We start from the raw sequence: 26,068 nt of genomic DNA on the forward strand, positions 1-26,068 counted from the left end.
TACTCATTATAAACCAAAGAATTAAAATCCACAGTTTAAATTCCTGAAGGTAGGGGTTTCAGTCAGGAAATAAAACGGACTCTGAATTATGACCATTAATTTACCAGGAAAAAGAGTTGGTTGTAATGAGTAAAGTGTACTGTTTGGATGACTACGGAAGTCAATTCAGAATTAAGGGGAAATGTCTTAAGTAATCAGCCAGATTTAATAAGAATATATACATTTAAGTTAGAGGCTATAGGCTAAGAATAAATTCTAGGCCCCTAAGCAAAATCTCTTAAAAGGATCCATCCTTCACTCACTTCCCTACACTAATATATTCCTCATCATGAGTTCTAAATGGATACCCTTTTTTCACAGACCCAATGCATTTAAGAGATGTCTTTCCTACTAATCACACCTCTTATCAAGAGTCATATATAGTGGGTTAAGACCTAGGAATGCTTTCAAAATGACAAAAGATAAAAATAGTTTTCTTATTGATAGAGTTTGGAGGAGAGAATATGTGAGAACAAATCTGAAATGACTGTATATACTTTAACAAAGAGAAAAATGTTGAGAAGCCAAAATTTAATTACCTACACTTTAAAAGTAGTTGACCTATCTCAATCTGCCAACGAGGAAAGAAGAGAGAGACAGAGAGAGAGAGAGAGAGAGAGAGAGAGAGAGAGAGAGAGAGAGAGAGAGAGAGAGAGAGAGAGAGGTTCCGGGGGGAATGCAAAAGGCTAACTTTTAAGATCTTGAGTCGAGTTTTTGTACTTTTTAATATTTCAGCTTGTAAGGGGGGAATTTTGCATGTATATTTTTACTGTCTGAAAATTGAAAACAATCTAATGAGCACATCTCTATGGTTGTACTCACATTACATAAGCATCTATTGATAAAACATTAAAAGCAGAGAGACTCTTATTCAGGCACTTCCCAAAACAATAAACAACTACCTACATAATAGAGTAAAAAGATAATATTTCTAGGGTCAAAAGATGAAAATAAAGGTCCCAACTAAAATACTAGGATTATAAGAAACAAAAGGTAAAATAAAAAGGAAAAATCCTAGTGTAAGTTATTTTTGTTGTTATTTTAGTTAAAGAATATTTATGTACAGTTGTAAGATCTATGAGCCTAACCAATAGGAAGCAAAACTTGCAGTACCCCGAACAATGAAATACCACCCTCTAAAACACAGAGGGTGAGCGTCTCATATGACTGGCTCTAAAACTTGTGGTTTGAGAGTCATATGTAAATATTTGTGTTTTCTTATGTTGTTTCAATCACACACTCCATAGTTCTTTGTTCATGGAAAGGAAACAGATTAAGCATTAAATAACTGGGCTTATTAGAAGAAAGGGCCACGACACTCTAAGGTTAGTTCTGCTAAAGGATTTGTAGGGCCTAGAAAGAATAATGGGCTAGGACCAGTACACTTAGAATATTGCACAAGAATATTTTTTTTTAATCAAAGCCTACAAGATACGATTAGTAAATAAACCTGCAAAGAACATTGGAACACATATGTCCTTACGGATAAATGTTTTCAGATTTTTTGGGTAGATACTCAAGATGGTGTCCAAGACATAGAAACAATCAAAGTGTCTTTCAATAGATGATTGGATAAAGAAGTTGTGGTATATATGCACAATGGAATACTCTTCTGCCATAAGAAAAGATGAAATAGTGCCATTTGCAACAGCATGGACGGATCTTGAGATTATAATGCTAAGTGAAATAAGTCAGAAAGAAAAAGTTGAGAACCATATGAGTTTTATATATGTGGGATATAAAACTGAAAACAACAAAGGAACAAGACAAACAAATGAAGAAATAAAAACTCATAGACACAGACAACAGTTTACTGGTTACCAGAGGGTAAGGGGGGAGGGACTGGTAGATGAGGGTAAAGGGGATCAAATACATGGTGATGGATGGAGAACTGACTCTGGGTGGTGAGCACACAATGTGATATATAGATGATGAATTACAGAATTGTACACCTGAAACCTATGTAGCTTTACTAACACTTGTCCCCCCAATAAACTTTAATTAAAAAAAAAGATAGGATTAGTGCCTATGAGAGAAAATAATCTTTCTCACATACCTACTATCCATGACGCCTAGCTATAAGTACATGTCAAAAAGTTAGAAGTATCCAAAGACAATGAAAGTTTTAAAAACAAATGGCATTCTTCAATTTTGCCCATTTAAATTAGGTCAGACCACAAAGGCTGATAAGAAACAGCCAAATTCAACATATAATGACTCCAATGACTTAATTCTTTCAAAGAAAGTCAAGGACCATAGCGTTAGCAGACAGAGGCTTAAAAAAGAAACTGGAGGGGGATCTAACACTTATACTATATATGATCAAGCTTTTTCAAAAATCAAAGCTCATGCCTAAAAATTGATCACAGAATTTGTTAAAAGTGTTCAATGATGCATCTTGGCTTCAAAGAAATGATGCAACTAGCTAAATGAACTAGCCTATATTCAAAATGTTTGAGTCATTTTGGTCCACTGGCATAAAATAATAAAAACGCCAAGTTAATACCACTATTAGGGTATTAGTGGTACTAGTTAATACCACTATTAGGACCAACAATTTAAAAGCTGTGTTTTCAGCAGCAAAGAATGTAATTTCGGAACTATAATGGGAATTTTCCGATAATAGCCCATGTGAGTTATGTATATGGAATACGATGATGTGGGAAATGTGGACAATATTCCGAAAATAATATTTGAGCCCCAGTTATGTACAAAAGCATATTGAGAGCTGACAAATTATTCTTGGCCACAACCTATTAAAAAGTTACACAGACTTCCCCCTTCAAAGGTGTAGATTTTTGAAGGTTGAAGGTATCATGGAAATGATCTAGTTTAGTATCTCATTTAAATGAAGCATTCCTATAATGTAGTTTACTAAATTGTTTATGATTCAGAAAGCAGAACCCTCTTCCATCTTTTCCTTATAAATTGTATGTTAAAGAAACTGGGCCCTTCCTTATTCATAACTGCATGAACTGGACTCAGTAGCAATCAGGAAAGAGCTTCATTATTCTCCCATCACTGCATCCAGTTCTCTGTCAGGTATCTCCTCCTCTACCCTTAAAACACCTCTTTCAGATTTCTTTTCATAACTGTTTCGCCATCAGATATTAAAAATTTCAGTCTTGCCTAAATCAAAGCATTTAATCACATATTCAATTTGGAGCTTCTCCTGTACTCCCACCAGCTCAGGAATGACTCCTGGTGTGTGGGAATAGGAGAAGCAGTAGGAAGGCATGGAGGAGGTCTCTGTTCTGTTATTTTATACTCCTTTCTTCGCTCCCTACATCACCCCACCCTGCCCCCTTCCTTTCCCTTTGTATTTCTGGATCCTGGAAGATAGCTTAGATCAAAAACAAAGGTCCTGTTTATAATTTTCATTTTAGTATTAAATGCCCTCTATCATGCTGAGCGTCCAAAAATTGAATCCCACAAGACACATCTGTGGATTCTTGGGAGACCCTCAGCAAGCTCCTATGGCCTACATGTTTCCTGCAATGGACAATGAACTCTTAAACTGGTGTGTGGAAATCAGCACCACACCCTCTCCGCTTTGACCCGGTAAGCAGCCCTCTCAGAGAGTGTCCCTGCAGCTTACAAGAATTACCATGGAAGTGCAGCTTGACAAATTGCTGACCCCTTCCTCCTTGTCCTGCAGGCAAGGGCAGCTCTGCTTAGTTTCCTATCCTTAATCTTCCTCAGAGGAAACATGTTATTATCACACTTTGCTCCAAATTATGTGGAGCCACATGTCAGTTCTCTCAAGCAAATGCTCGCACTCTGCTCAGGTTGAGGTGTGGGAAAATCCTGCTAGTTTCCGCAATGTTGCAAATATCCAGCCAGGGCCTGAGATCCCAATACACCATGTTGTAGGCAACTCTAACTTTTATAAGCAGTACTCTTGGGCTCCCCAAACCTTGGGGACTCGGAGGCAAGAGAAGCTTCTCTTTAAAGAGGAGAAAGAAAGGCCACCTTAATTTCTATTCTTATGAATTCCTTTCAAAGAATCTTAAACAAATCTCTCTTCTAAGTAGACCAGAGGCAGATAACAGAATTGGTGATCTGTCCAACTTTTAGGAATCCTGTGAGGCTGTGTCCAACACCTCTCTGTGAAGTGTGAAGGTGATTGTCACCCAATGTCCTAAGCTTTACGCTCTCAAATTTTCAGACAACGTCCAGGACATCCCATTTCATACGTTGTTATAGAAGTAAAGTGACTTTAGAATAAAACTCCTTTCATGAAAACTTTTCTTTCTGAATGGCCACCAAACTACCCCAAAAGGAGAAATCCAAAAGAAAGGGCTGAAGGCCCTCACCCCAAATGGCCCTGTCCCTTTAGGATGAAACTGTCCTTTTATTGAGCTGCTCCTGTCTTCCAGCCCAGGTGGAAAGGACATAAGGCAAAGGTAATTAAAAGGATCGTGACAGAAAGAGCAGCACAACACTATCCTAATTACATTTTTCCTGGTGTAAAGAAATTCATCTGCTTTAGTTGCCACACTAGCAAACCAGTCCAGGTACCATATCACACAAGAATATAAAACCCATATCATAGTAAAATTGGTAAATGCATTCTAAATTAGCAGTGAATTCGAGCACTGCCAGTATATCCATTAGCTATTTAAGAAAGCTAGAGTCCTCATATTTGGAAGATGGATAATTCACTGATACTTCCTTTAAGTTTTAGGAAAATAAAATCCAACCTTAGATACTACGCTAGTTTTGTTATATTTAGTTTTTTTACAATGCTAAGTAAATTTAATGATCTGGGAGGTAATTACTCCTGCAAATGTCACAGAACTAGCTTCCTTATTCTAATTTTATTTATAAATACGCAATTAGGTATAAGTGGGGAAGAATTGAAATCCAGAGTCAGAAAATCCACATTCACACTGTTGGCCCCAGGATTTACGGCTTCGTAATTTTAGGCAAATCACTTAATCTCACTAGTCCTTGGTTTCCCAATTTGTAAAATAACAATGATAATCGTCTTGCATAGTTGTTATGCTTTGTAAAGGAACTCTAAATCACTTTGCAAATATTAGCTTCCTCTCTCTTTAAGAAAGCATTATTTTTCTGATAGATCACATAAATAGAATTTACCTCAATGACTAGGAGCATCGTCCTTGAAGTCAGACAGTCTCAGTAATCATTCAATGTCAATAAGTACTTGCTGGACTAATAATGAAATACTTGTTTAGCTTTAGCCTGTCAGAACTCCTAGTCAAATTACATATGCTCTTGAAACCTCAATTGTCACATATGTAAAATATAAAAATAAGAAGGCATTTCAGTGAATCTCAGTCATGGTACATTATTAGAAACCCTGCAGTGTTTGATTCCATAGGTCTGAGGCAAGGCCTGGACAAATGCATTTAAGCTTCACAGGTATGTGGACGCTAACCCAGAGCAGAGAACCACTACACTCCTTCTTTGGGCTGTTGTGGGGATTAAATGAGATAATGTATGAAGACACTGAGCACATGTTTGATTCATATAAGTTATATAGCTTCTATCCTGCTTTTAAAAATATTTTATAATACTTATTTATAAAAGTTATTTCATATAACACTTTTAAGAAAAATCAGTGAATTATTGAAGCAGTGGTTCTCAAACTTCAACATGATCTAATGGAGGTGGAGGAGCTTGTAAACACAGATTGCTGGGCCCTACCCCCAGAGTTTCTAAGTCAGCAGGTCTGAGTTGGAGCCCAAGAATTTGTATTTCTAACAAATTCCCAGATGATGCTGATGCTGATGCTGACGGTCCAAGGATGACACTTTGAGAACCACTGCCTTATAGAAACATTGGTCATATCTAAAAATTGAAGGACATATAAAATAAAAACAAGGAAAAGGTAGACAATGCGGTATCAACATTACATAGTTTAAATATAAGCGAGGTTGATTTTGTTTGAGGATTTGAAATAGAGTCTCATATGGTTACTATTTTCTCAATGAAGCTTTAACTGACACCTTTCCCCAGGGTGAATGGGAAGGTCACACCTTTGCAGTCCCATTGTACCTTATACTGACTGGCAATGGATCATTGCACTTAACAGCTTTGTATGGAAATGAACTAGTAAAACATTACTTCCTCACGTTAGTAGAAGGCAAGCTCCTTGAAGGTAGAGGTCAAGTCATACCTATCCATGTACTCCTATAGCCTAGCACAGTACCTGCAAACATTCAACAAAATGCTTAGTGAATGAAAGTGCTTAATGAAACTCAATCTGCAATAAATGTTATGATTTTTAAAAATCTAAGTGTCATGGTAACTCCACGGGAAGATCTAGAGGTATATAGACAACGACTTTCTTTTCATCTCTTTCATTAGAGCAGTGGTTCTCAAAAAGGGGGAGGGGGTACCCGAAGACAGGGTTCTACTAGCATTTAGTGGGTATAGTTCAGGGATGCTGCTAAACATTCTACAATGCCCAGGACAGCCTCCATCCAAAACAAACAATTATCCAGCCCAAAATGTCAAAAGCACCAAGGTTGAAAAATTCAATATGAGAAGAATCCAACTGAGCTAATTACACTCTCCGCCCAACAGTCCTCCAAAAAAAAAAGGTTGGCCTTAAACCAAAGAAAAACTATCAATAGCAACAATTTACAGGTATTAAACAGTTTGTTTTACAGATAGTATATTGCAACCTGAGGGCTCAAAACCACACAGCTAGTTAGTGGTAGATTAGAAATAAAATACTCACTTGAAGCCAAACCCTTAAAAATTTAATTCTTAACTTTTGGATTAGATCCATGATCTAATCCAAACCTCACCAGTAGCTGCCCCACCCCTGGATTGCTCACCAGAGCTCACTTTCTGTGCCTTGGCGAGATTACCTGTGTCAAAATAGCTCTTTCCTTCACTTATTGCTTTGATCATTTAACTTATTTTTATGATTTTTCTTTCATTCAGTTATGTGGCCCAGCTCTTCTTTTTCAGACTAGGCCTTTTTTGAAACCAAGGGTCCTTACAACTTTGGTTAAATTTACTTTTAAATCCTAGCTCTAGAAATCATATCCCTCTCTATAGACCCCTCAGAGGTCCAGCCTTCCTCTGATAATCAGCAACCCCTGAAGCAGCAGAAGACAGTAGCCAGGGGTCCAGGCCTCTGGCAGGCTGAAGATAATATCTTGACCTAAGTTATGCTTCAGCTCCTGAGCCCTAAGGTGGAATGACAACCTGGCTACTTTCCCATGAGACTGGACAGAAGGATGCTGGAAAAGACCTCAGAGATGTCCTCAAAATCTGAAGAAATAATTTATTATCCCTACCTCACCTCCAACCAATCAGCTCCCAGCATGAACCTGAACCCCTAACCCATGGTGACTTGTGATCTTGCCCTATATTATCTGTAACCTACACACCATTGGGGAGTTTGGGTTGTGAGCATTAGCTTCCCCTTTCTCGTGGATGGCACCATTCATCAATAAAATAGACAATATCTCTCCAGTGTAACTCTCAGTGTTTAGTGTTTGGCTCTGTGAGTACGGGTGCATGAACTCTTTCTGTTCTATATAGTTTTAAATACTAAGTCTAATCTTGGTTAGCAACGTTTTATAACATTGCCTCATTGAAAAATAATGAAACAGCATCCTTAATAGTGAAGAACAGAAAAAAAAAAAAAGAAAAGAAAAGAAAAACAGCTGTGACCTTCCCCTTTTCCTTTTTAGACCAGCTCTTGACTGTCATTCCAAACACTCAGCTCCTGAAAAAACTTTCTGCAATCAATACCTCTTGGAGTTTTTACTGCCTATGGCACTCCTAGATTTTAAGGAAACCGTTTTCAATAAATTACTTTTTGTTACCGAAGTTCTCATCCACTCCCTTTCCTGCTACCTTGCTACAAAATACATACAGTCCATCAGGCATACGGCAGGATAATTGGATTTCAGGCAATCCAACATTGGAAACAGAAGGTAAACATGGTCAGTTGTAGGTACAAATAGGGCAGAGAAAAAAAGAAGTGTGAAAAAACAGAGGCTGACCTGAAGGCAAGCTGAGGCTGAAGGTAATTTACTCTGTAGAACACCTTTGCTGTAAGAAAAAGCTAGCTTTGACTGTGCTTCTAGTTTTCTGTAGTTCTCTCATTACCAGAAAAGAAGTGGGAGGTGGGAGAAAGAAAGGGAGAAAGGGAGGGAGGAAGGCAGCCAGAGAGAAAGGGGAAAAGAAAAGGAGAAAGGGGAATGGAATGAGCATGTATTGAATACCTACTACACACAAGATGCTATGTACTATGCCATTTATTATGTGCTTTAGTCCTCACAAAAGTTCTATCAGGCAGGTATTATTATCTCCATTTTTCAGATAAGGAAAGTACATCCAGGGTGGGGGAGGGAGGGGGGCAGTGGAAGGGCATAGGCTCTGGGAAGTTGTTGTTAAAAATGTTAAGAAAAATCATTTTGGGTAAGTGTGATGAGGCATGATAAGAAACTGAATTTGATATGGCATTGTTCTTCCTAAAACAGGATATCTGATCCCTATAACTGCTTCACGATGTTTTCCTTTTTTAAAGAAGAGAATATTTATTCATTTATTTCCTCCACAGACAATTGTGGAGCACTAAGTGTAAGTAAGTCACTGTGCTAGAAGCCATCAAAGGTATGCCCATGAACAAGGCATGGAATTTATGGTTTAGTACAAAAGAGAGACAAGTATAGGTGCAATTAAAATACAGTTTAACAAATGCTGTAAGTGACACCCCACAGGTGTACAGGGACATGTAAGTATTGACAAGGAGGGATCTCAAAATTTCAAGATGAGACTAAATGCATGAGTAAGCAAAGTTAAAGCACTTTTCTTCTGCTATTAACCCTAAGGTCAGAGGAATTGCACATACATGCCAGCACACACACACACACACACACACACACACACCCCAGTACTCTAATTCCAGGCCATACATCGGAGACCTCTATTGCTCCATCTGTCCTGTCATCCATAGACAATAGAGCCAATCCCAGAGCATGTTGTGAAAAGCAACATTGGACTAAAAGTCAGATTTGCATTTTAATCTAGGCCTGTCCAAGTTCTGGCTGTGTGACTTTGGAAAAGTAATTTTAACCTCTCTAAGCCGAAGTTTATTCATCGGCAAAAGAAGTTAAGCTAAACCTTTGGTAAAGTCTCTCCCACTTTTAACACACGGGAACTTTACCTGTGACTTCTAACTACATATCACAGCTTGCTAACCATAAATTGGCTACAAACTATCTCAGAACTTTAGACTTTTATATTGATGATTATTTCAAGTTACAGTTTTTAAAAATTATACTGAACTTCAGTCACATGAAATTTCACAATCAATATTAAGAGAGGTAAGAAAAACTGACATCATAAATGGAAATACATTCACTTTTGAAAAATTAAAATGAAAAAAATGAACTTCTAAAAGGAAAAAATAAAAGTTTAAATATAGCATGAGCATCTCCTAAGCCAAATCCAAATGTCACTAGTGTTTCCAAATGAAAATAAAAATGTTAAAAGATAGAATTTTCCTCATCTTGTATCACAATACTTGACTGCTTACAGAATAGAACAGTAATAAGACTAAAAGTTAGGAAAGCTAAATTTCAGTTTTAATAATATTTCATCATAGGTTAACCGTTTAAAAAAGTATCCATATGTCAAATGTAAAATGACATTTAAAATTATAATGAAATCATCAGGTGATAGACAAATTGATAATAAGCAACAAAGATTCTATGCTTCCTCGTCTTTAGAAATGGGAAAAATAACATCTGCAGATTTTCTGGCCTCTTGAAGATTAGTGAGATAACAATCATAAAGGTTTTATACCCTGGAAGAAAGCTAATAATCTAGAAACAGGCAGAGGGAACATGGCACCTTTCCCTTTTCAATCACTTTAGTAAAAAAAAAAAAAAAAAAATTATTATTATTATTAAACTCACAATGTTAAATAATAACAACCTGAAGATCAAGTTGATTTTTCAAGATATATTATTTTACCCCAGATTTCAGTGAAACATATAAGGTTGAACACAAATATATAAATTCATTTGACAGTCCTTAAAATTATACTTGTTATTATATGTTGCAGTTTTCAATGAAACTATTTTCAGTAAATTACTTTCTGTTAACCAAGACTAACCCAAAATACAAAGGGAGGTAGGGAGGGAAGAGAAAATATCTCTTCAGAATCTCAGAAACAACTCTACAGTAATGAGATTTAAAGATTCGGAATGTGGAAAAATCATTTATTAGGAACTAACTGAAAACTATCTCTAGGTGACAGTGATGTATCCTCTGGAAAAGAAATTGCTTAAGGGCAGCCTTTCATACTTTATTCCCCAAACCCAATCCCATTCTCTATATTTTTAAATCACAATTTTCTTGTCCAAGTATACGAGATTTCAGTGTTTCAAAAACATCTCTAAGGCCCTGATCCAGAAGATACTTATTCCCTGTGGATCACAGAACTAAGTTTTTTGTAAGATAAAAAACTTTTCATGAGTTGAACAGTTCCCTATTTGAATCTTGAAGAAATAAAAAGAGTAAATCACTTCCTGATTCTCTAGAAATAGATTCACATTCTGGATTGTTCAGTTTAGCCCTGGTTGGAACTCCTTGTACTGCAAGAAGAAGTGATACCCGCTCTGAGCTGTATCTATGAGTTTTAGTTCAGTGGCTGGCACCAGGATACTGTATTCCACTCGCTAACATGATTTCGAAAGAAGTGTGTCTTAAAATTCATTCATATATTCATTCAACAAATTATTATTGAACACTTACTAAGCGCTAGGCATCAAGGAAAAGATTCAGTAGTCTCTATTTTCAAGACATTTATAGCTTAGTTTCATATTCATGTGAAAACCTACCATCAATCTAGTATTCTTTAACAGAACAAAGAAAAATGAATGATACTTAAAATACAAACACAGGCGTTCCAATTAAAGAAAGATAATTTAGCATCACTTTCTCCTGTACCTTTTTTCTTAGAACTCAAGCTATTACATAATCTGACCCATAGACTAATTTTCTAGCTAACTTTCTGAGAATTCCTAACATTAGTATAAGATAATACTACTATGACTTAGAGCCAGTATCAAATCTTCTAATATCCAATCAATGCAACTCCCTAGGTGTATTCACAAATTCACTTTTCCTTTTACGGGCCAGACTTAACTTTTTGACTCAGAAGTCTCTTTAACCTAAAGAAATAGCTCAACATAGTAAACACACACAAATGTACACACAGATGCACACACACACACACACACACACACACACAAACGCTCAGTAGACCATTATATTTGCAGAGAATGCTTAGAAAATTCAGTTAATTGTGCTAATTATAGTAAACCAATGCAACTGAATATTATCAAACCATTAAAATTAAAATTATGAAGAATACTTAAAAATATAGAGAAAAATATATGCTTGATTCATTCAATAATGTATTCATTCAGTATCTGTGAGATGCCCAAAATTATATTAGACATTTTGGATTAAAGGATAAATAAAACATAATCAGGCCTGACAAGGAGCTCATAGCCCAGTGGTGAGCATCGATGGAGGGACCTAAGGAAGTGAAGAGGAAATAGGCACATGGAAAACCCCAGACACTGCCAGGGACCAGTCTGTTGCTGTAAATCCCATAAAACTCAGGTCCACTTCCAGGCACATGACAACCTACGCAGTGCCAGTTTTGATCCAGGAAAATTATGCAGAAAGATGGGAAGCAACCCTAGAAAACAGTGGCAAGTTTCTAGCTGGGGAACTGAGCAATGTTCTCTCGTGCTTCAACAAGAGTGGCTGGCCTGACACTGCCGAGTAGTGTCACCAGAACAATGGTGTGTGTGTGTGTGTGTGTGTGTGTGTGTGTGTGTGTGTGTGTATGTTGGGGGAGGGGGGATAAACTTCAGTGACACTGTGACCCTGGGGGCATTAGGCCAATGATTGATTTCCTATCAGGTTTTGTTTCCTTGGGCTTCAGGGCAGTGGTAGGACTGAAGACTCCACAGGATGACTGAGAGATGGATAAGTAAATGCAACATTTTAAGTCAATATAGGAGCACTAATAGAGGTATGTGCAAGACGTAACGGGAACAGCAAAGAGAACTCCTTTAACTGCCCACCAGGATGGGGGCAGTGTTGGGAGTGTCAGAAGGGATGATGGCAAAAGTTCCAGAAACAGTATGGACATTTATGCTGAGGCTTGAAGAATAGAAAAGAATTTTCAGCATTACGAAAAACAAACAAAAAACACCAGCACCACAAAGGCAGAGAATCACAAAATAATGTGTGTGGTTCCCAGTATTAGAATGAGGAGATTACTAAGGCTAGGATGGGTGTGGGAAATAGTGGGAGATGAACCAGAAAAGGTAATCATGGGTCAGATCCTAGAAAGCCTTGTATACCTTGCAATGGAATTTTGATTTTTGTCATGGGTAGGTAATGGAGAGCCATTATTGGATTTTAGGGATGTGAAATGATCAGATTTGCCTTTTAAGAGTATCATATTCTCAATAGTGTAAAAAATAAATTGGAGGTGATTTAAGCCTAATGCAAGGAGACTGGTCAGACTATGGGTGGTTCTAATCCATACTATTAGGTTGGTGCAAAAGTAATTGCAGATTTTGAAATTATTTTTAACCTTTTAAACCACAATTACTTTTGCACCAACCTAATAGAAAGAATAAGCGTTGAAATATATGTGTGTGAGGAGGTAAAGAAAAGCAGACACTGTAGATCAACAGTAGTGACTGACCAGATTTGAGCCGAGGTCTCAAAAAGAGAATCAAGGATAACTCTGGATTGCCAACTAGGTAGATAAAGAAGTCATAAATAAAATCACCACTAAGGAAAATTATATATGAAAACAAAGAATAGATGGTAACTTGAAAATAAAATTAAAAGTTGGGTTAGGATGGCCAATGTTCTATTGTTTGTAAAAAAAATTTGTTTGGGGCTACATTTAGATTTAAATACAGACACTAAAAATTACTAGTTTTGAGTAGATTATTTAAATCTCTATGAATTTAGCCTCAGACAATATTAATTTGTTTACAATTCATCTTGTTTCAGAAAAGACTGTATAGATAATGAGGGGAAATAAGAATAAGGATATAAGCAATACAAATTAATTCCCAAGTGTGTGATTTATGATCCCAGTCTTGTGCAAGGAGTTGACTCGGAGTTAGTTCTAAGCTTCCTAGCTGTCTACCCACAGTGGGAAATACAGTGAGTTCCAGGACTCACTTTACCTGTTATTAGCCAGCTAGTGACAGTTCAGAGAAAGTTCTCTCTCGGGTACTCAAAGCAGACACATCATAAAAGAGTGATCAGCACAAGAAATAACATCCTTGAACTCTGTACAATATCAAGTTTCTCAATAAGAGACACTTGCACCACTGAGCACAAATCAGCAAAAGCACTCTACAGGAGCCAAAATAACACAAGCTGGGCGAAGAGCTATCTCAGAGTCTGGCTGATTCTGAGAAAAAGTTTTAGCATACCTAAAGGAATGAAAAGACGACACATTTATTCAGTAAATCCCTCAAAAAGAGCCCTCCCATAAAGTTACTCAGAGACACAATCTAACCACCTACCCACCCCCAGTGGACTTCTAGATGATGACAGAGCCACTGGTCTGACAATGGCAGTTCTCAAGATTCTTCAGCCTCATTATACACAAAAACCCAGTTTCCAGAAATAAGATGCAGCATAAAACCTCATTAAGTAGGGCCAACTGAAGGAAGGGAAGTCTAGGCTCATGAAAATTTTAATATTAAAGAGATACTCCATTCTTCTAATATAATATAAGCAATTAGCTAAAAATATTGCCTATGAGAATTCCTCAAAGACTTGTTCGTAAATTATTGCTAAGTCATATACTTTCCTACCATTTATTGCTGCCCAAAACTTGAAAATGGTTTGTTTCCCAAATAAGTTAAATACGTTATATGCCTCTCTTGACCCATACAAACTCATGTATATTCTATTGATTTGTTTACTGTTCATCACACTTAAGGCATTAATTCAGAATCAGCTAGTGAGAGCTTACAGAGATTAAAACATAAGAATTAGGCATGTGAAGCATATGTCCTTCTTTCGACTTTGTGTTAATTCTATAGATTACTAAAGTTTATGTGTGAGAAGCGTGATAATTATTCAATGCAGAGTTTCCATAAAGTTTTACAAAGTACACATTTTAATGTAAGACTTTCTTAGTGGTTGACAAGGATCGGGGAAGAGGTGGGTTCCAAACTCACTCTATAACTTCAAGCCTCATACAGCTAACAGATTCCTGAATATATTTATTTATGACTAAAGTTTGTGTTTTGTTTTTTTTAACAACATAATGGTCCTCCTTTAGTCACAGATATTCTCAGTACCGTAAAGGTTTTATAATAAATCAGCAGAATGAATGCCATTGCCATGGGAAGAGTGTGATGACATTCTTGTGCAGCCAAACAAAAGAAGAATAAGAGAATGGACACGGTGAATAAGAAGAAAAAAGAGCTCAATTAAAAATAAAAGATATTATGAATACTAGAATTTGTGAAGTATGCATGTCCCTTTAGTAGCTTTCACGGCTTTTTTCATTTTATGACTTGTGATATTTTTAAACTAATAGCTTACAAAATGTATATAATTATAGGCCAACTTTAAAACGACTTTTGAATTTTTTGTAAAGGGAAACCTGGAGTGATAATAAGCTTTTAATAAAATTTTAATGTCAATTTCAAAACCTTATTTTTGTCTTTGAATGTGAACACTGAAAAACAATCCAATGAACTACAAAATTTACAACAAGAACCTGTCCTTCGAGTTTTTAAAATGTGCACATTTTAAAGAGCTTCTTATAAAACTTGATTTTAATTTTTTTATCTTACAGGAACATTTTCATTCAACAAGCATTTAGGACCAGTCCTGACTTTGCTCAGTTCTCCTTATCAGATGAAGGAAAGGGTAATTAAGAGGGCAGCTCTCTTCTAAAGTCCTTCTAATGGCCAAAAGAAGCCACATAAAAGATGGCTGGAAGACCGCACCTCTTTTCACAATTAAAGAGCTACAAAGCCAGAGCTTAACAAATCATCCTGTTCTTGATCCTTCTTTCACAATTACCAAACAGATGCAGAATAGAAATCAACAAAGTGAAATTGTGGTTCCTCAATTGAACTAGGTTTTTGTTTTTTTTTATTTTTTAGTCTTGGCTTTACTGTTTTTCTAATGTCTTGGACCCTCGTGGAAAACTACCCAAGTTTATAAAAACAGTAATATATAATGGAATCCAAAAAAAGGAAGGAGGGAGAGGGACAAAGAGAAAGCAAGGCAAAAGAAAAAGAAATTTTTAACCTGAATTATCGGTTTAAAAACTGTGCCTTGTCTAAACATACATAGAACAATGAGATAGGTAAAGCAGACTCTTTTGGATTCCTGTCTCAGAAGTAGCTTCCTAGCGTCTCTCTGGAAGAATGGAAAAATGATGGGGCTAGCCCAGAATTTCTCAACCTTGGCACTACTGACGATTGGAACCAGATATTCTTTGGAATGGGGGGCTGTCCTGGGCATTACAGAAACTTTAGGAACATCCCTGGTATATACCCACTAGAGGCCCATAGGGCAATCTCAATCATAACAATAAAACTCTCTCCAGACTCCGCAAAATTGCCTCTGGTGAACCACCAGGCTAGCACCTACCTTACAAAATACTTTTCAAGTTTTTCTTTAATTCTTTCTGAGCTGTCGTCATGCGGGACATCTTCTGGGGTCTCTAGTCCCGCTCCCCACATCAGAAGGCAGGGCATGGTGAGGCCAAAAAGGAACACCAATGGAGCAATAGCTAGGGGAGTCATACCACTATATTATTGCTGACGGCTGGGTTGGAGACACAGGAAGCAGAAGCCACACTATCCGCAACCTGCCGTCTGCTTCTCTGCCAACCAACCTCGCATGCTACCTGCAAACCGCTCTTGCTAGTTCAGCCAACTTCTTGCTAGCCCCCATTTCTGCTAGCGTAGCCACAGCAGTTATATTAGTAGCCAACGGCTCACTGTTTACAGCTGATGGCCAACTAGCCACAGCTGATGGCCATCCAATCACAGTTGATGCAGTTTACTACCTGAGCCAGTACCTTTCCACATGAGGCCGAGAGCCTGGAAGCTGCACTCCTGGCTCTGTCCCCCCATCCATGACTCCTATCTTTCTCTCACACTCTGCATCCTGTTAGTTCAAGAAACTGTATTATTAGCTCCACCTTCAAAATATATTCAGTATTCTTCTATTTCTCATATCTTCCACCGCTACTACCCTAATAGATGCCACCATCATCTGTCAACTGAAATATTGCAAAATATTCCTTCACTTCTCTTCTTGCCCCTATAGGATACTCTCGACATAGTAGCCACAACAATTCTTACCAAATGTCAGGTCATATTACTCTTCTGTTCAAAACATGCAGTGGTGCCCATTTCACTCAGGATTAAAGCCAACAGCCTTACAATTGTCTAAAGGGCACCTGATCTGGTCCTCCCTCATCTTTCTAAGCCCCTTTCCTATCCTTATTCCCCTTACTAATCCTACTCAGCCTCATTTATGTCCATCAAACATGGCAGGTATACTCTCACCTTAGGGTCTCTGCACTAGCTTTTCTGGAAGATTCTTCCTCTTTTGTGGACAAATATGTCACCTCTTTCAAAATTATCTTTTCAATTAGGTCTACACTAATCACTAATCAACCTACTGATACTTAATGGCTAACGCTCCTCCACATCCCATTTCCAGCACTTCAAATTCCCCTTGCTATGCTCTATTTTTTTTTTCTTTTCCTCACAGCACTCTTCAATTAATTTATTGTGTTTATTATTCATTGTCTGTCTTCCCTACCTAGAATGTAAACTTCACAAAGGTGCCATTTTGCTCTCTGATGTATCCCAAGTACCCTTAAATTAGTGCGTTAACACAGTACATGTTCAATTAATACTGGTCACATGAATGAAAAAATAAACACGTAAAATAAAGTGGACTAATACCCTGCCATAAAGCAGAAGGGATGACAGCCTTCTCCTTTTTTAATTTATCTTCTTTCTCACTCTCCTGATTATGCACATCAGAGGACTAGTTGGGCTGGGAGGGAGAATTCTTTGGTAGGGAAGAGTAGATAAATATAGTACAAGAGGTTTCTACTGGAAGATTATAGGTGTTAAGGGATTTTTGTCTTTTCAGTTTGGAAGACTGTGAAGTCTTGGGTGGTTGGGGGATTTTAAGACTTTTGCGTTTTCTTTATCACTCTTTTATTTTCATTTTGTTGAGATGGAAGTTACCTTCTAAACTAAATGGACCAAAGGAGCTAGTAATGAGAACTAAAATAAGTGGAGGAGGAAACAACATGCTAAAAGGAACTCAAGGAAAACAGCAAAGAGAGCTTCAGGTTGTCAGCCCAATTCAATAAAGTAGGGAAGAGGGTTGCAATTCAAGGCCAATGCTGAGAATGGTAATGAAGATAAGAATTTTTAAGTGAATTACAGTGATCTTTTACTCTCAGGAGTCTGAAAGTGGCCAGTGGGATACAGAGGAAAGTAGAGTAATTGTATAAATAAATAAATTAATCCCATTATAGTGAAAGATTTGTTGTTGTTTTTTAACTTTTCTTGCACTCACACATCTCCCCTAATATTTATACATTAATGAGAGGGTCCCTACATCTCAAAATAGAGGTGCAAAAATAATGAACTGATGTATTCATTATCTAATGCTGTATATATCATATTACCCCAAAATTTAGCAGCTTAACACAATAGTAAGCATTTATTATCTCTCAAAGTTCCTGTGATAAAGGAATCCAGAAGCAGCTTGGTTGGGCAGTTCTGGGTCAGGGTTTCTCATGAGATTCAGTCCGATGTTAGCTGAGGCTACACACATCTCAGGGCTTAACTGGGCTGGAGGATATGTTCCCAAGGTAGATCATGCCCATGGTTAGCAAGTTGGTGTTGGCTGTTAGTAGGATGCCTCAGGTTCCTTCCCACAGAAGTCGCTCCACAGGGATGCTTGAGTGTTCTCACAACATGGCAGCTCATGCTCCCCAAAGTAAGCAATATAAAAGAGCAAAGGATATACAAGAGCAAAGCAGAAGCTTCAATTCCTTCCTGTACAATGTAATCTTCTACTATACTCTACTGGTCACACAGGTCAGCCCTAGATTCAGTGTGGGAGGGGTGTGAATACCCCTATGTAAGGGTGTGAATACCAGTAGGTGAAGAATATCGAGGCCATCCTGAAGGCTGGCTATCACAGCAGTCAAATGGCTTAACCACATGAATAGCAAAATAATCTCAATCCACCTCAGAGTTGACCCAGATGCATCTTTTCCTGCTTACACCACATCAAAAAGTGAGAACATTTATTCACTTGCCTTCCCATCTCTAGAGAGCTCTGAAACCTCTATACAATATCACCTTAGCATCTGTGAGCAGTTAGCCTACTTCTTGTTAGCAACATATTTCTAATTTTAAAAGTGGATCACAAACAGTAAAGTTGTGACACTTCTGAGCAAAGCGTAAGAAGATATATCATCCTCTTGATTCAGCTGGGAAAAAATAGACTAACCTTTTTATATTAGACTTGATAAAAAACCTGGAGGAAAGTGAACAGATATTAAAATACTGGATGTACACAAAGGAGAAAGAGTCACAGGGCTTGGTTACGCCTCTATCTACAGTACATAATTTATTCTAAGACCTCAAAAAACACCTAATGTCTTTGTATCTCAATTTCCTAATAAGTAAAATACAGATTATTACCACACTCACATGTATAAACAGTAAAGTTTGAATATAAATTGGGAACCGATCTATATGTATATATGTATGTATATATATATATATATATGTGTGTGTGTATATATATATATACATATATGTATATATATATGTATATATATATATCTTGACTTATATAGAATATGTATTTACAAATAATAAACTTGACCAAATTCCTTATATAGACTATTCATATTCAGCAAATCACTCACCTCTTATTGTATCATTCCTCCAATAATTCTAAACACTGAGCCTTCCCTCCTACTCTAACATACTGTGACTCTCAATGCTGTGGAAAAAAAAGCTGATGTCATAAACACATTGTGTTACAGTATCACTAAGGGCCAGATGCATTCTTAGTTACATAATCCCTGAGATACCACCAGCCTTGCTAGCCTCAAGAGAGAGACTTGAGGTACTAAGAAAGAGGGGGAGGGGACTGAGCAAAGCCCTGGAGCCACAAAAATTTTTTCATTATGTTTTTCATTATTTATCCTTGGCAAAGAAACAGTTTGGAGGTGGGAGAAGGCAGTGGAGAGGTTTTAAATAGTTATTATTTATATCTTCTCTAAATATCATGGCACCTTCTAGTCACAAATGTTCGGAAAGCAGAAAATCATCCAAGAGACCCCGTTTCCCCCTACTCCCCACCAACATCTCACAGTAAGGTCAGAGAGCCAAGAGCATAATTTCCCTGTTAACTAGCTGTCAAGGAGCTACCTCCAACAAATGGCAGTTTTCATCATTAAATTGTTTCATGTTATTTTCATCTGTGAGGTTTGTAATCCATAAGAACAACCTAATCATGATTAAGTAAAATCAAAGAGATCTTCTAAAAGCCTGGATGCTTTTATTGTTATACTTCACAAGTAAAAGATCAGTGAAAAGCATAAAGGTACCCTGATTTGAACTTCCTTTGTGCTTGAATTAGACCGTTTCTCTTGGAACACTCACATCAGGCTCTGCTTCTCTTGGCAAAATCATGAATTGGCTGATGTTGTCTCAAAGGCTTTCCCATGTCTCCTTTCCCGACATCACTCTTCTTTCACGGACCCCTTTTTATTACCTAGGAACCCCTCATGCTGCCTTCTGCATTCTACCTACTGCAGTCATGTTTCAGACTCTTTATAATCCTCCCTTTTAACATTACAATGTTTTTCCTAAGACTTGCTTGCTAGGTGGGTGACTAACTGGATAATCTTTACTAAAATGTTGAATTCATTCGTCATTCTTTTTAGAATTGTTTTTCAAGCAGATTCCTAGAAATGCTAGCAACACCGCAGCCCAAAATATTGTAGGTTATTTTGGTAAACATAAGAGGGGATACTTGAGTATGACTGGACCTTTTAGAAAAGGGAAGTCCATCGGGTCACTTTACCTAGCCTAGGGAGCTAATATAGGAAAGCTGTCTCCCTGAAGTCATCCTCAAAGATAGGAATGTAACCCCGAATACCTAACAAGTATTTGATTGACTTCCCACTCCACTTGAAATAATATCTACACTCCTGCCGAGTGTCAAAAAGATCTGACCTCTGCCAGCCTCTCTCTACCTCACACACTACACTTCAGCCAAACTGTTCTTCCTTCTGTACTTGAATATGCCAAGCTGCAACCTTATTCCTGCCTTAATGTCTGTGGTGCTGTGTTCCAGTTTGGGGCATGCAAATTACTCTTCATCATTTGGTTCCCAGATCAAATGTCATCTCTTCAGGCAATCTAAAGTAACCCCACAATCACTTTCTAGCACAGCATCTTATTTTATTCCTGGCATTAATCACTGTGAATTTTTTTAACTTATGTTTTCGCTAACCTTCTCCTCCCAGGCCCCCTCCTAATGTACTCTTCATTCACTGCATCTAGTGTTTTGCACAGAACCTGGTATATATTCAATGCCCAATAAAAATGTGCTAAATGAATGCATAAATAGATTATCCAAGTATAACTTAACCTTTAAATGTAAGTAATTGAGTAAGAAATTCTCGTACTAACATTGGAAAAGCTGGGGTGGGGGGTGTTACTATCACTATACCTGATGTAACTGACAAGTTTATAGGACTTTTATTCATCAGGGACTACAGCATTTTTTCATGAAAACATTATAAATTTTGAATTGATAAATATTTCATTTATCTTTTTGAAAAGCTGTCCTTTGATGAGGTTATCAAAAATAAATGTTAGTATCCTTTGAAAAATACTGCCAACTCATCTTATTCTTTTCTGTTGATGTTAAGAAACTGCATTTTCCTTTGGCCAATTTTCAGTTGTTCTAGATATGCAGTCTCTACTGCTAGGATTTCAGAAGCCAATGAAAAAAATTGCCTGTCACATGACCCAACGAATGATATCTCCCCACATGCAGTGTAGCTAAGCAGAGAAGAAGCTTCTGAAAGAGGACAACCAACACAGCATGGAATGTATTGCTAAATCTATAGCTTATTATCCAGAAAAGTTCACCCTAGCACCCTGCAAAAAGAAAAAGAAAAAAAAACAAAGCCTATCAATTTTTGCCATTTGGTTTTCTACTAGGCAGTCCCAGTTTAGTTGCTGCAAGCCTGCAGTCAGATGCTTTTGTAAATCTCTCTCCTCTCAAAAGACAAAATTGAGGCAAGTCAATGGATTACAACTTCCTGGGTTTGCTTTTGTTATCTATAAAATATCACAACTAATCCTGCTTTGCTAAAGTGAAACCCCAAGGATTGAAAATAAAGCATCACTCCTTCTAAGAAAGATTAAATAAACTGGCAACTGAAAAAAAGAAATGTAATATTAGTAAAGAGAGAGAGAGAACAAAACACAAATCTATAAAAGCTAAACTTTCTCTTTAAGAAAAACATGTAGCACGAGAAAACACTCTTTTTAAAGAACCACAATAAAATTTCTTGAGACCCCATGTCCTAGGAAAGCTTGATCATAACTCTTCCAAAGGAACTATTAACACTTAAATGACAAAACTTTACTAACCACTATTCTTCAATTATTTCACTATCCAACTTAAAAAAATACAGTTCTATCTTGGCATTCAAAAAAAAAAATTTCTTGGTGTTTTTGGGGGTTAGTAAAGAGGGGGTGTCTTTTCATCAAGTTTCATTAATTTGACCTCGCTTATATCTTTTTGTCCTTATGCCAAGATTAATTTCAAGGGTAAGGTTGTCTCTCACTGGCATGTACTGTAAAATGTTTCCCACTCTTCATGGACCATTTACAGTCTGCAAGGTTTGGGGTGGGTATGAAGTGTATTCCTGCCAACGGTTAGCCACATCAGCAGTGCTGAAAACCAATCCTTCTGTTTGTTTTATATTGCCATATGGTTCCATAAAAAAAAAAAAAAAAAAAAAAAAGAGTGAAACAAAAGTGCAGCTACTGCAGCATGTCAATCTGGGTTTAGACTAATTTTTTGATATTATGGTAAGGAAACTATAGATGAAAATATTCTCATTATTTAGTCGTCTACCACTATAAACGTGTGCTAATTCACTGAGAGAAAAAACATCAGGTTTAAGGCTTCTTCTATTTTACAGAAGCTGTAACATTTTTAAGGAAATGCACTGCAATAAAATTATTATATATATATTACAGTTTCAAGCAGAAGATCCGGGTGTTTTGTAGTAACGTCTTCCAAAAGATTAAGGATCATGGTTTTAAACCCTTTCCGGGAAGTGATTGGAGCGCTTCAGGGCAATTATAAAGCAAGCTGAAGCACCAAGATAAAGTTGTGCCCCCCTAGTGACCTCTAGAGTGGAGCTAAGCTTCCACAAGCAAGACTTAGGGGAAAAGCAAGAAGCACACCAAAGCCAAGCGCGCTGCTATAAACGAAGCTGTTATATTCAATAACACCACCTCCCATCTCAGAGTCCAGATCCTAGTTTATATAACCCCATGGCGCAGTAAGTCTCCGCCTCCTGGGCCATTAGGCCCATTGGGTCGAAATCCAACTTCAAACGCATCCGCTTCTACCTCCCCACGATGCTCAGGTCCAGTACCCCCAGCGCAGCCTTCCTCACCGCGCATGGTATGGAGCTAGCTTCCCTCTCCGCAGTGCTGCAGACACCTCGCGGCCACTGCTTGTTCCCCAGCGACAGCACCGGAGCGCGAGGAAGCGGGTGAGTCGCGACCTCTGAGAGTCCGCGCTGAGGGTGCCAGCGACCGATGCACCCGTTCTCCGAGCTTCCAGCTCTGCGAGTCCTGGGGACGCCCCCGCGCCGGACTTCTCCCAGGAGGCTCTCTGCGGAGTCCAGCCTGGATCACGCCGCGATGCCTCAAGTCACCCCAACAACGAGCTCTTCCGATTCCTCCCGATCATCCCTTCCCCCCCCACCCCGAACTTTCCAACTTTGAAAGCCTTGGTTCCAAAGGAGCAACAGGGGGATTGCTCAGCCATAGTCACTGCCCACCTCAGCAGTCTGATAAAGGGAAATAGCCTGCAGGGTCCCCGTTGGTAGCAAATCCCCTTGACCGTGGGGGAAAAAGGAGAGCCAGACAGCTCCTATCTCCTCTTGAGGATGGAGGTGGGGGAAATGGATGCAGAACTAGTTACCCAAGGGATGGAGGAGAAAAGGGAGGAGGAGGTTGGGAGAAGGGAATAGAAAAGACCATGAAAAACACACTCTCTAACACACACACACACACACACACACACACACACACACACACACACACACACGGCCTGATTCCGAAAAGGGTAAGACTCTAGGAGTCAAGAGTCGCTTCTCTTCCCACTACCCTGAGTGGGGAAGGAGCAACAGATATCCAAGCTCGTGGAGCAGCAAGGGTGAGAGAAAGTCTCCAGGTTTATCCAGGTTACAAAAAAAAGGGGGGGGGGGACAAACTCCAGTTAGAGTCTTTCCGGAGGCAAAGAGGGTGCAGCAATACTGAGGTCCCCCCACCTCCCAAAGAAGGTAAACTCTTCCCTGGCAGGCAGCCTTCCATTGGGTCGAATCTGGATGTAAACAGGCCAGCCCGAGGGGCGGACGCAGGTGGGAGATGGGATGGAGCGAGGTGGGAATGGAGCGGAACTCACCCTTGATGTTGGGGGGCTTTCTCTTCTTGGCCATCTTCTGCCCCCTGCCCTCCCCCAGACCCCCACGCGCTTCCTGCGGCTGCCGCCCAGCTCCGGGAGCGGGCTCCTTGCCTTCCAGGCGAGCTTTCGCCGCGGCTCTCAGCGCTCAGCGAGCTCTTTGTTGCTGTGATGGCATCTGCGAGGCGGCGGTGGCGGCCGCCTGGCTGCACGCTCCGCTCGGCTCCACTCGGCTCGGCTGAGGCGGGCGCCGCCGCCCCTCTGCTCTCGGCCGCGCGGCGCAGCGAGCTTCGCGCTCGCGCTGCTGTGGCCGCTGTGGCTGCCGCGGACCGAGGCTGTTGCTGCTGCTGTGCTGCTCCCGCTGCTGGAGGGGGCAGCGCTGGGTCCCCCGAGCGCCCGCCCAGCGCTGACCTTTCCCTTTCCTACACCCTCCCTCCCCCACTCCTCCACCCCCGGTGTCCCGTCGGAGACGCCAGCTCCAATCCAACCAGTGACGGCGCCGTCATCCAGCAGTCGCTGCTGGGGAAGGCGGCGGTGGGCTGCAGGGGGAAGCGGGGAGCCCACGGTCATCTGTGGCCGGGGAGGAGAAAGCCAGGCAGCCGGACTTCGCTGGAACCAGTCTTTTGCTTGCCAGCCGGCCTCCGGGCCTCCGAAGCCCCTTCCCAGGCAGCGGGACTCGCTGTAGGAGGTGGGGTGGGTCCACAAAAGGCACCGGTCTCCAAAGGCCAACAAGAAGAACTCCCGCCAAATGCAAGAGAACAGGGACCTCAGCTTGCGATCCGACCCGGCCTCCGTCCTCCCCTAAGAGCCTCCTCCGGAGTATGGAATCCGAATTCCGAGGGGGCGATGAGGCCCGGGGCACGCGGATGCCTCTGCTCCTCCCGAACCCAGAAAGGGAAGAGGGACGAGGGAAACGAAACTGGTGGAGAGGAGAGAAATTAAATTCCAGAGGCAGCCACCGCCAGACATCTGGAAGAACGATCTAGTTCAGGCCCTAAACCTCTTAATAAGGAGACTCAGGACAGTTCCCTGGAGGCTGTGGGAAAAGAAGAAAGAAAGTTCACACTCTCAGATGTTGGACGATCGGGAGGGGAGGAGTGGTTTCTTGGCCTCCAGGAGGAACTGTTCCCGTGGCCGCGTTCTTTCTCGTTCTGATTGGGGGTTGGGACAGTTCTCGTTTTCCTGGAGGAGCTGTCCTCCTCTAGCGTGCTGATCAGATAAGGAATCTCACTAGTGTCCCAGGACTGCAAGCATGCAAAAGTTTAAGACACGTCTGAGAACGTAAAGGTAGTAATGGGGTTTTAAAAGCATGGCAGAAGGGGTCAGGTTTGGAGGGGGTCACCAGTGTGGAAGAAGGATGCAAAATCTTTTCTTTTTTTCTTTATAGGAGCTGAGGTTTCCGCAAAACTCACTTCCTCACTTCCTAATTCGCAGCGATCTTATTAACATTTCTCCTTTCCTCCTGTACCTTCTCAACCTAATCTGATTATCTAAACATCCAATGATTCAATTCAGTACCATTAGCCAGAAGTTGCCCAGCAGACAACTTGTGGTGCAGCAGAAAGAACACTGGAGTCCAAACCCCTGGTTTTGAGGATTGGCCCTGCAACGTCATAGCTCTGATAATTTGCACGAGTGATTTAAGTCCTCTGTTCTTCTGTTTTATGGTTTGTAAAATAGCATCTCAACAATTCCTTCCAGCTCTAATAAATGTCCTGAGAATTTTGTCATAAAATCATCACGTTATTTTTTGCACTCTTTCTAAATTTAACTTTATATAATGTATTATATTGAAGTAATCTGAAGAACATATGATACCCAATTCCTGTCACACACAAAAAGTGTACATCAAAAATAAAATGCTAATAAAAAGCTATTCTAATTAGCACAATAGGCCCATTCTCAGACTTATGGCCATAAAATAAATGAGACTCAAATTTTTCCTCTTCCAAAAAGCTGTCTCTGATTTAATTCAAAACTACTCTGCCATCTCTTCAAACTCTTAAGGTGTGTAAATATTAGACTTGTAAATATGCTTAGTCTATGTGTTCATATTTTATCACTAAGTACAAGTTGTTGCCTATATTAGAATAATGTCTTATAGTTCATTCATTACTTTCACACACTTTATTTCATTTAATCCCAACCACAAACCTGTGAGTTTAGAGGGCAGGTCCTGTCTTCCACCAGGAATGAGGTTCATGGAGGTGCAATGATTTGTGCACAGCTT

At 39.4% G+C, this 26,068-nt stretch overlaps 2 protein-coding genes across 5 annotated transcripts in view; one reads left to right on the top strand and one right to left on the bottom strand.

Annotated features, from left to right (window-relative positions):
- The window catches only part of SLC44A5 (solute carrier family 44 member 5), a 312,300-nt gene extending 288,340 nt beyond the window's left edge, over positions 1–23,960 (bottom strand). For 3 of the 4 annotated variants that reach the window (XM_074334959.2, XM_074334957.2, XM_074334960.2), the window contains exon 1: positions 23,842–23,960. In XM_074334959.2, the coding sequence (XP_074191060.2) occupies positions 23,842–23,875 (34 nt within the window). In that variant the 5' untranslated portion in view covers positions 23,876–23,960. Of the gene's footprint in view, positions 1–22,825; positions 23,009–23,841 lie in introns of those variants that run through there. The other variant, XM_074334958.2, reaches the window with a different exon arrangement.
- A 49-nt stretch (positions 23,961–24,009) lies between these two features.
- On the top strand, positions 24,010–25,704 carry LOC141572119 (uncharacterized). The gene is made up of 2 exons (XM_074334961.2): positions 24,010–25,125; positions 25,226–25,704. The coding sequence occupies exon 1, from the start codon at positions 24,010–24,012 to the stop codon at positions 24,778–24,780; it is 771 nt and encodes a 256-aa protein (XP_074191062.1). The 3' UTR covers positions 24,781–25,125; positions 25,226–25,704.
- The last annotated feature ends 364 nt before the right edge of the window (positions 25,705–26,068 follow it).

The sequence above is a fragment of the Rhinolophus sinicus genome, chromosome 14 (assembly GCF_057876585.1).
Source record: "Rhinolophus sinicus isolate RSI-liver-muscle chromosome 14, RSI-T2T, whole genome shotgun sequence".
Lineage (NCBI taxonomy): Eukaryota > Metazoa > Chordata > Mammalia > Chiroptera > Rhinolophidae > Rhinolophus > Rhinolophus sinicus.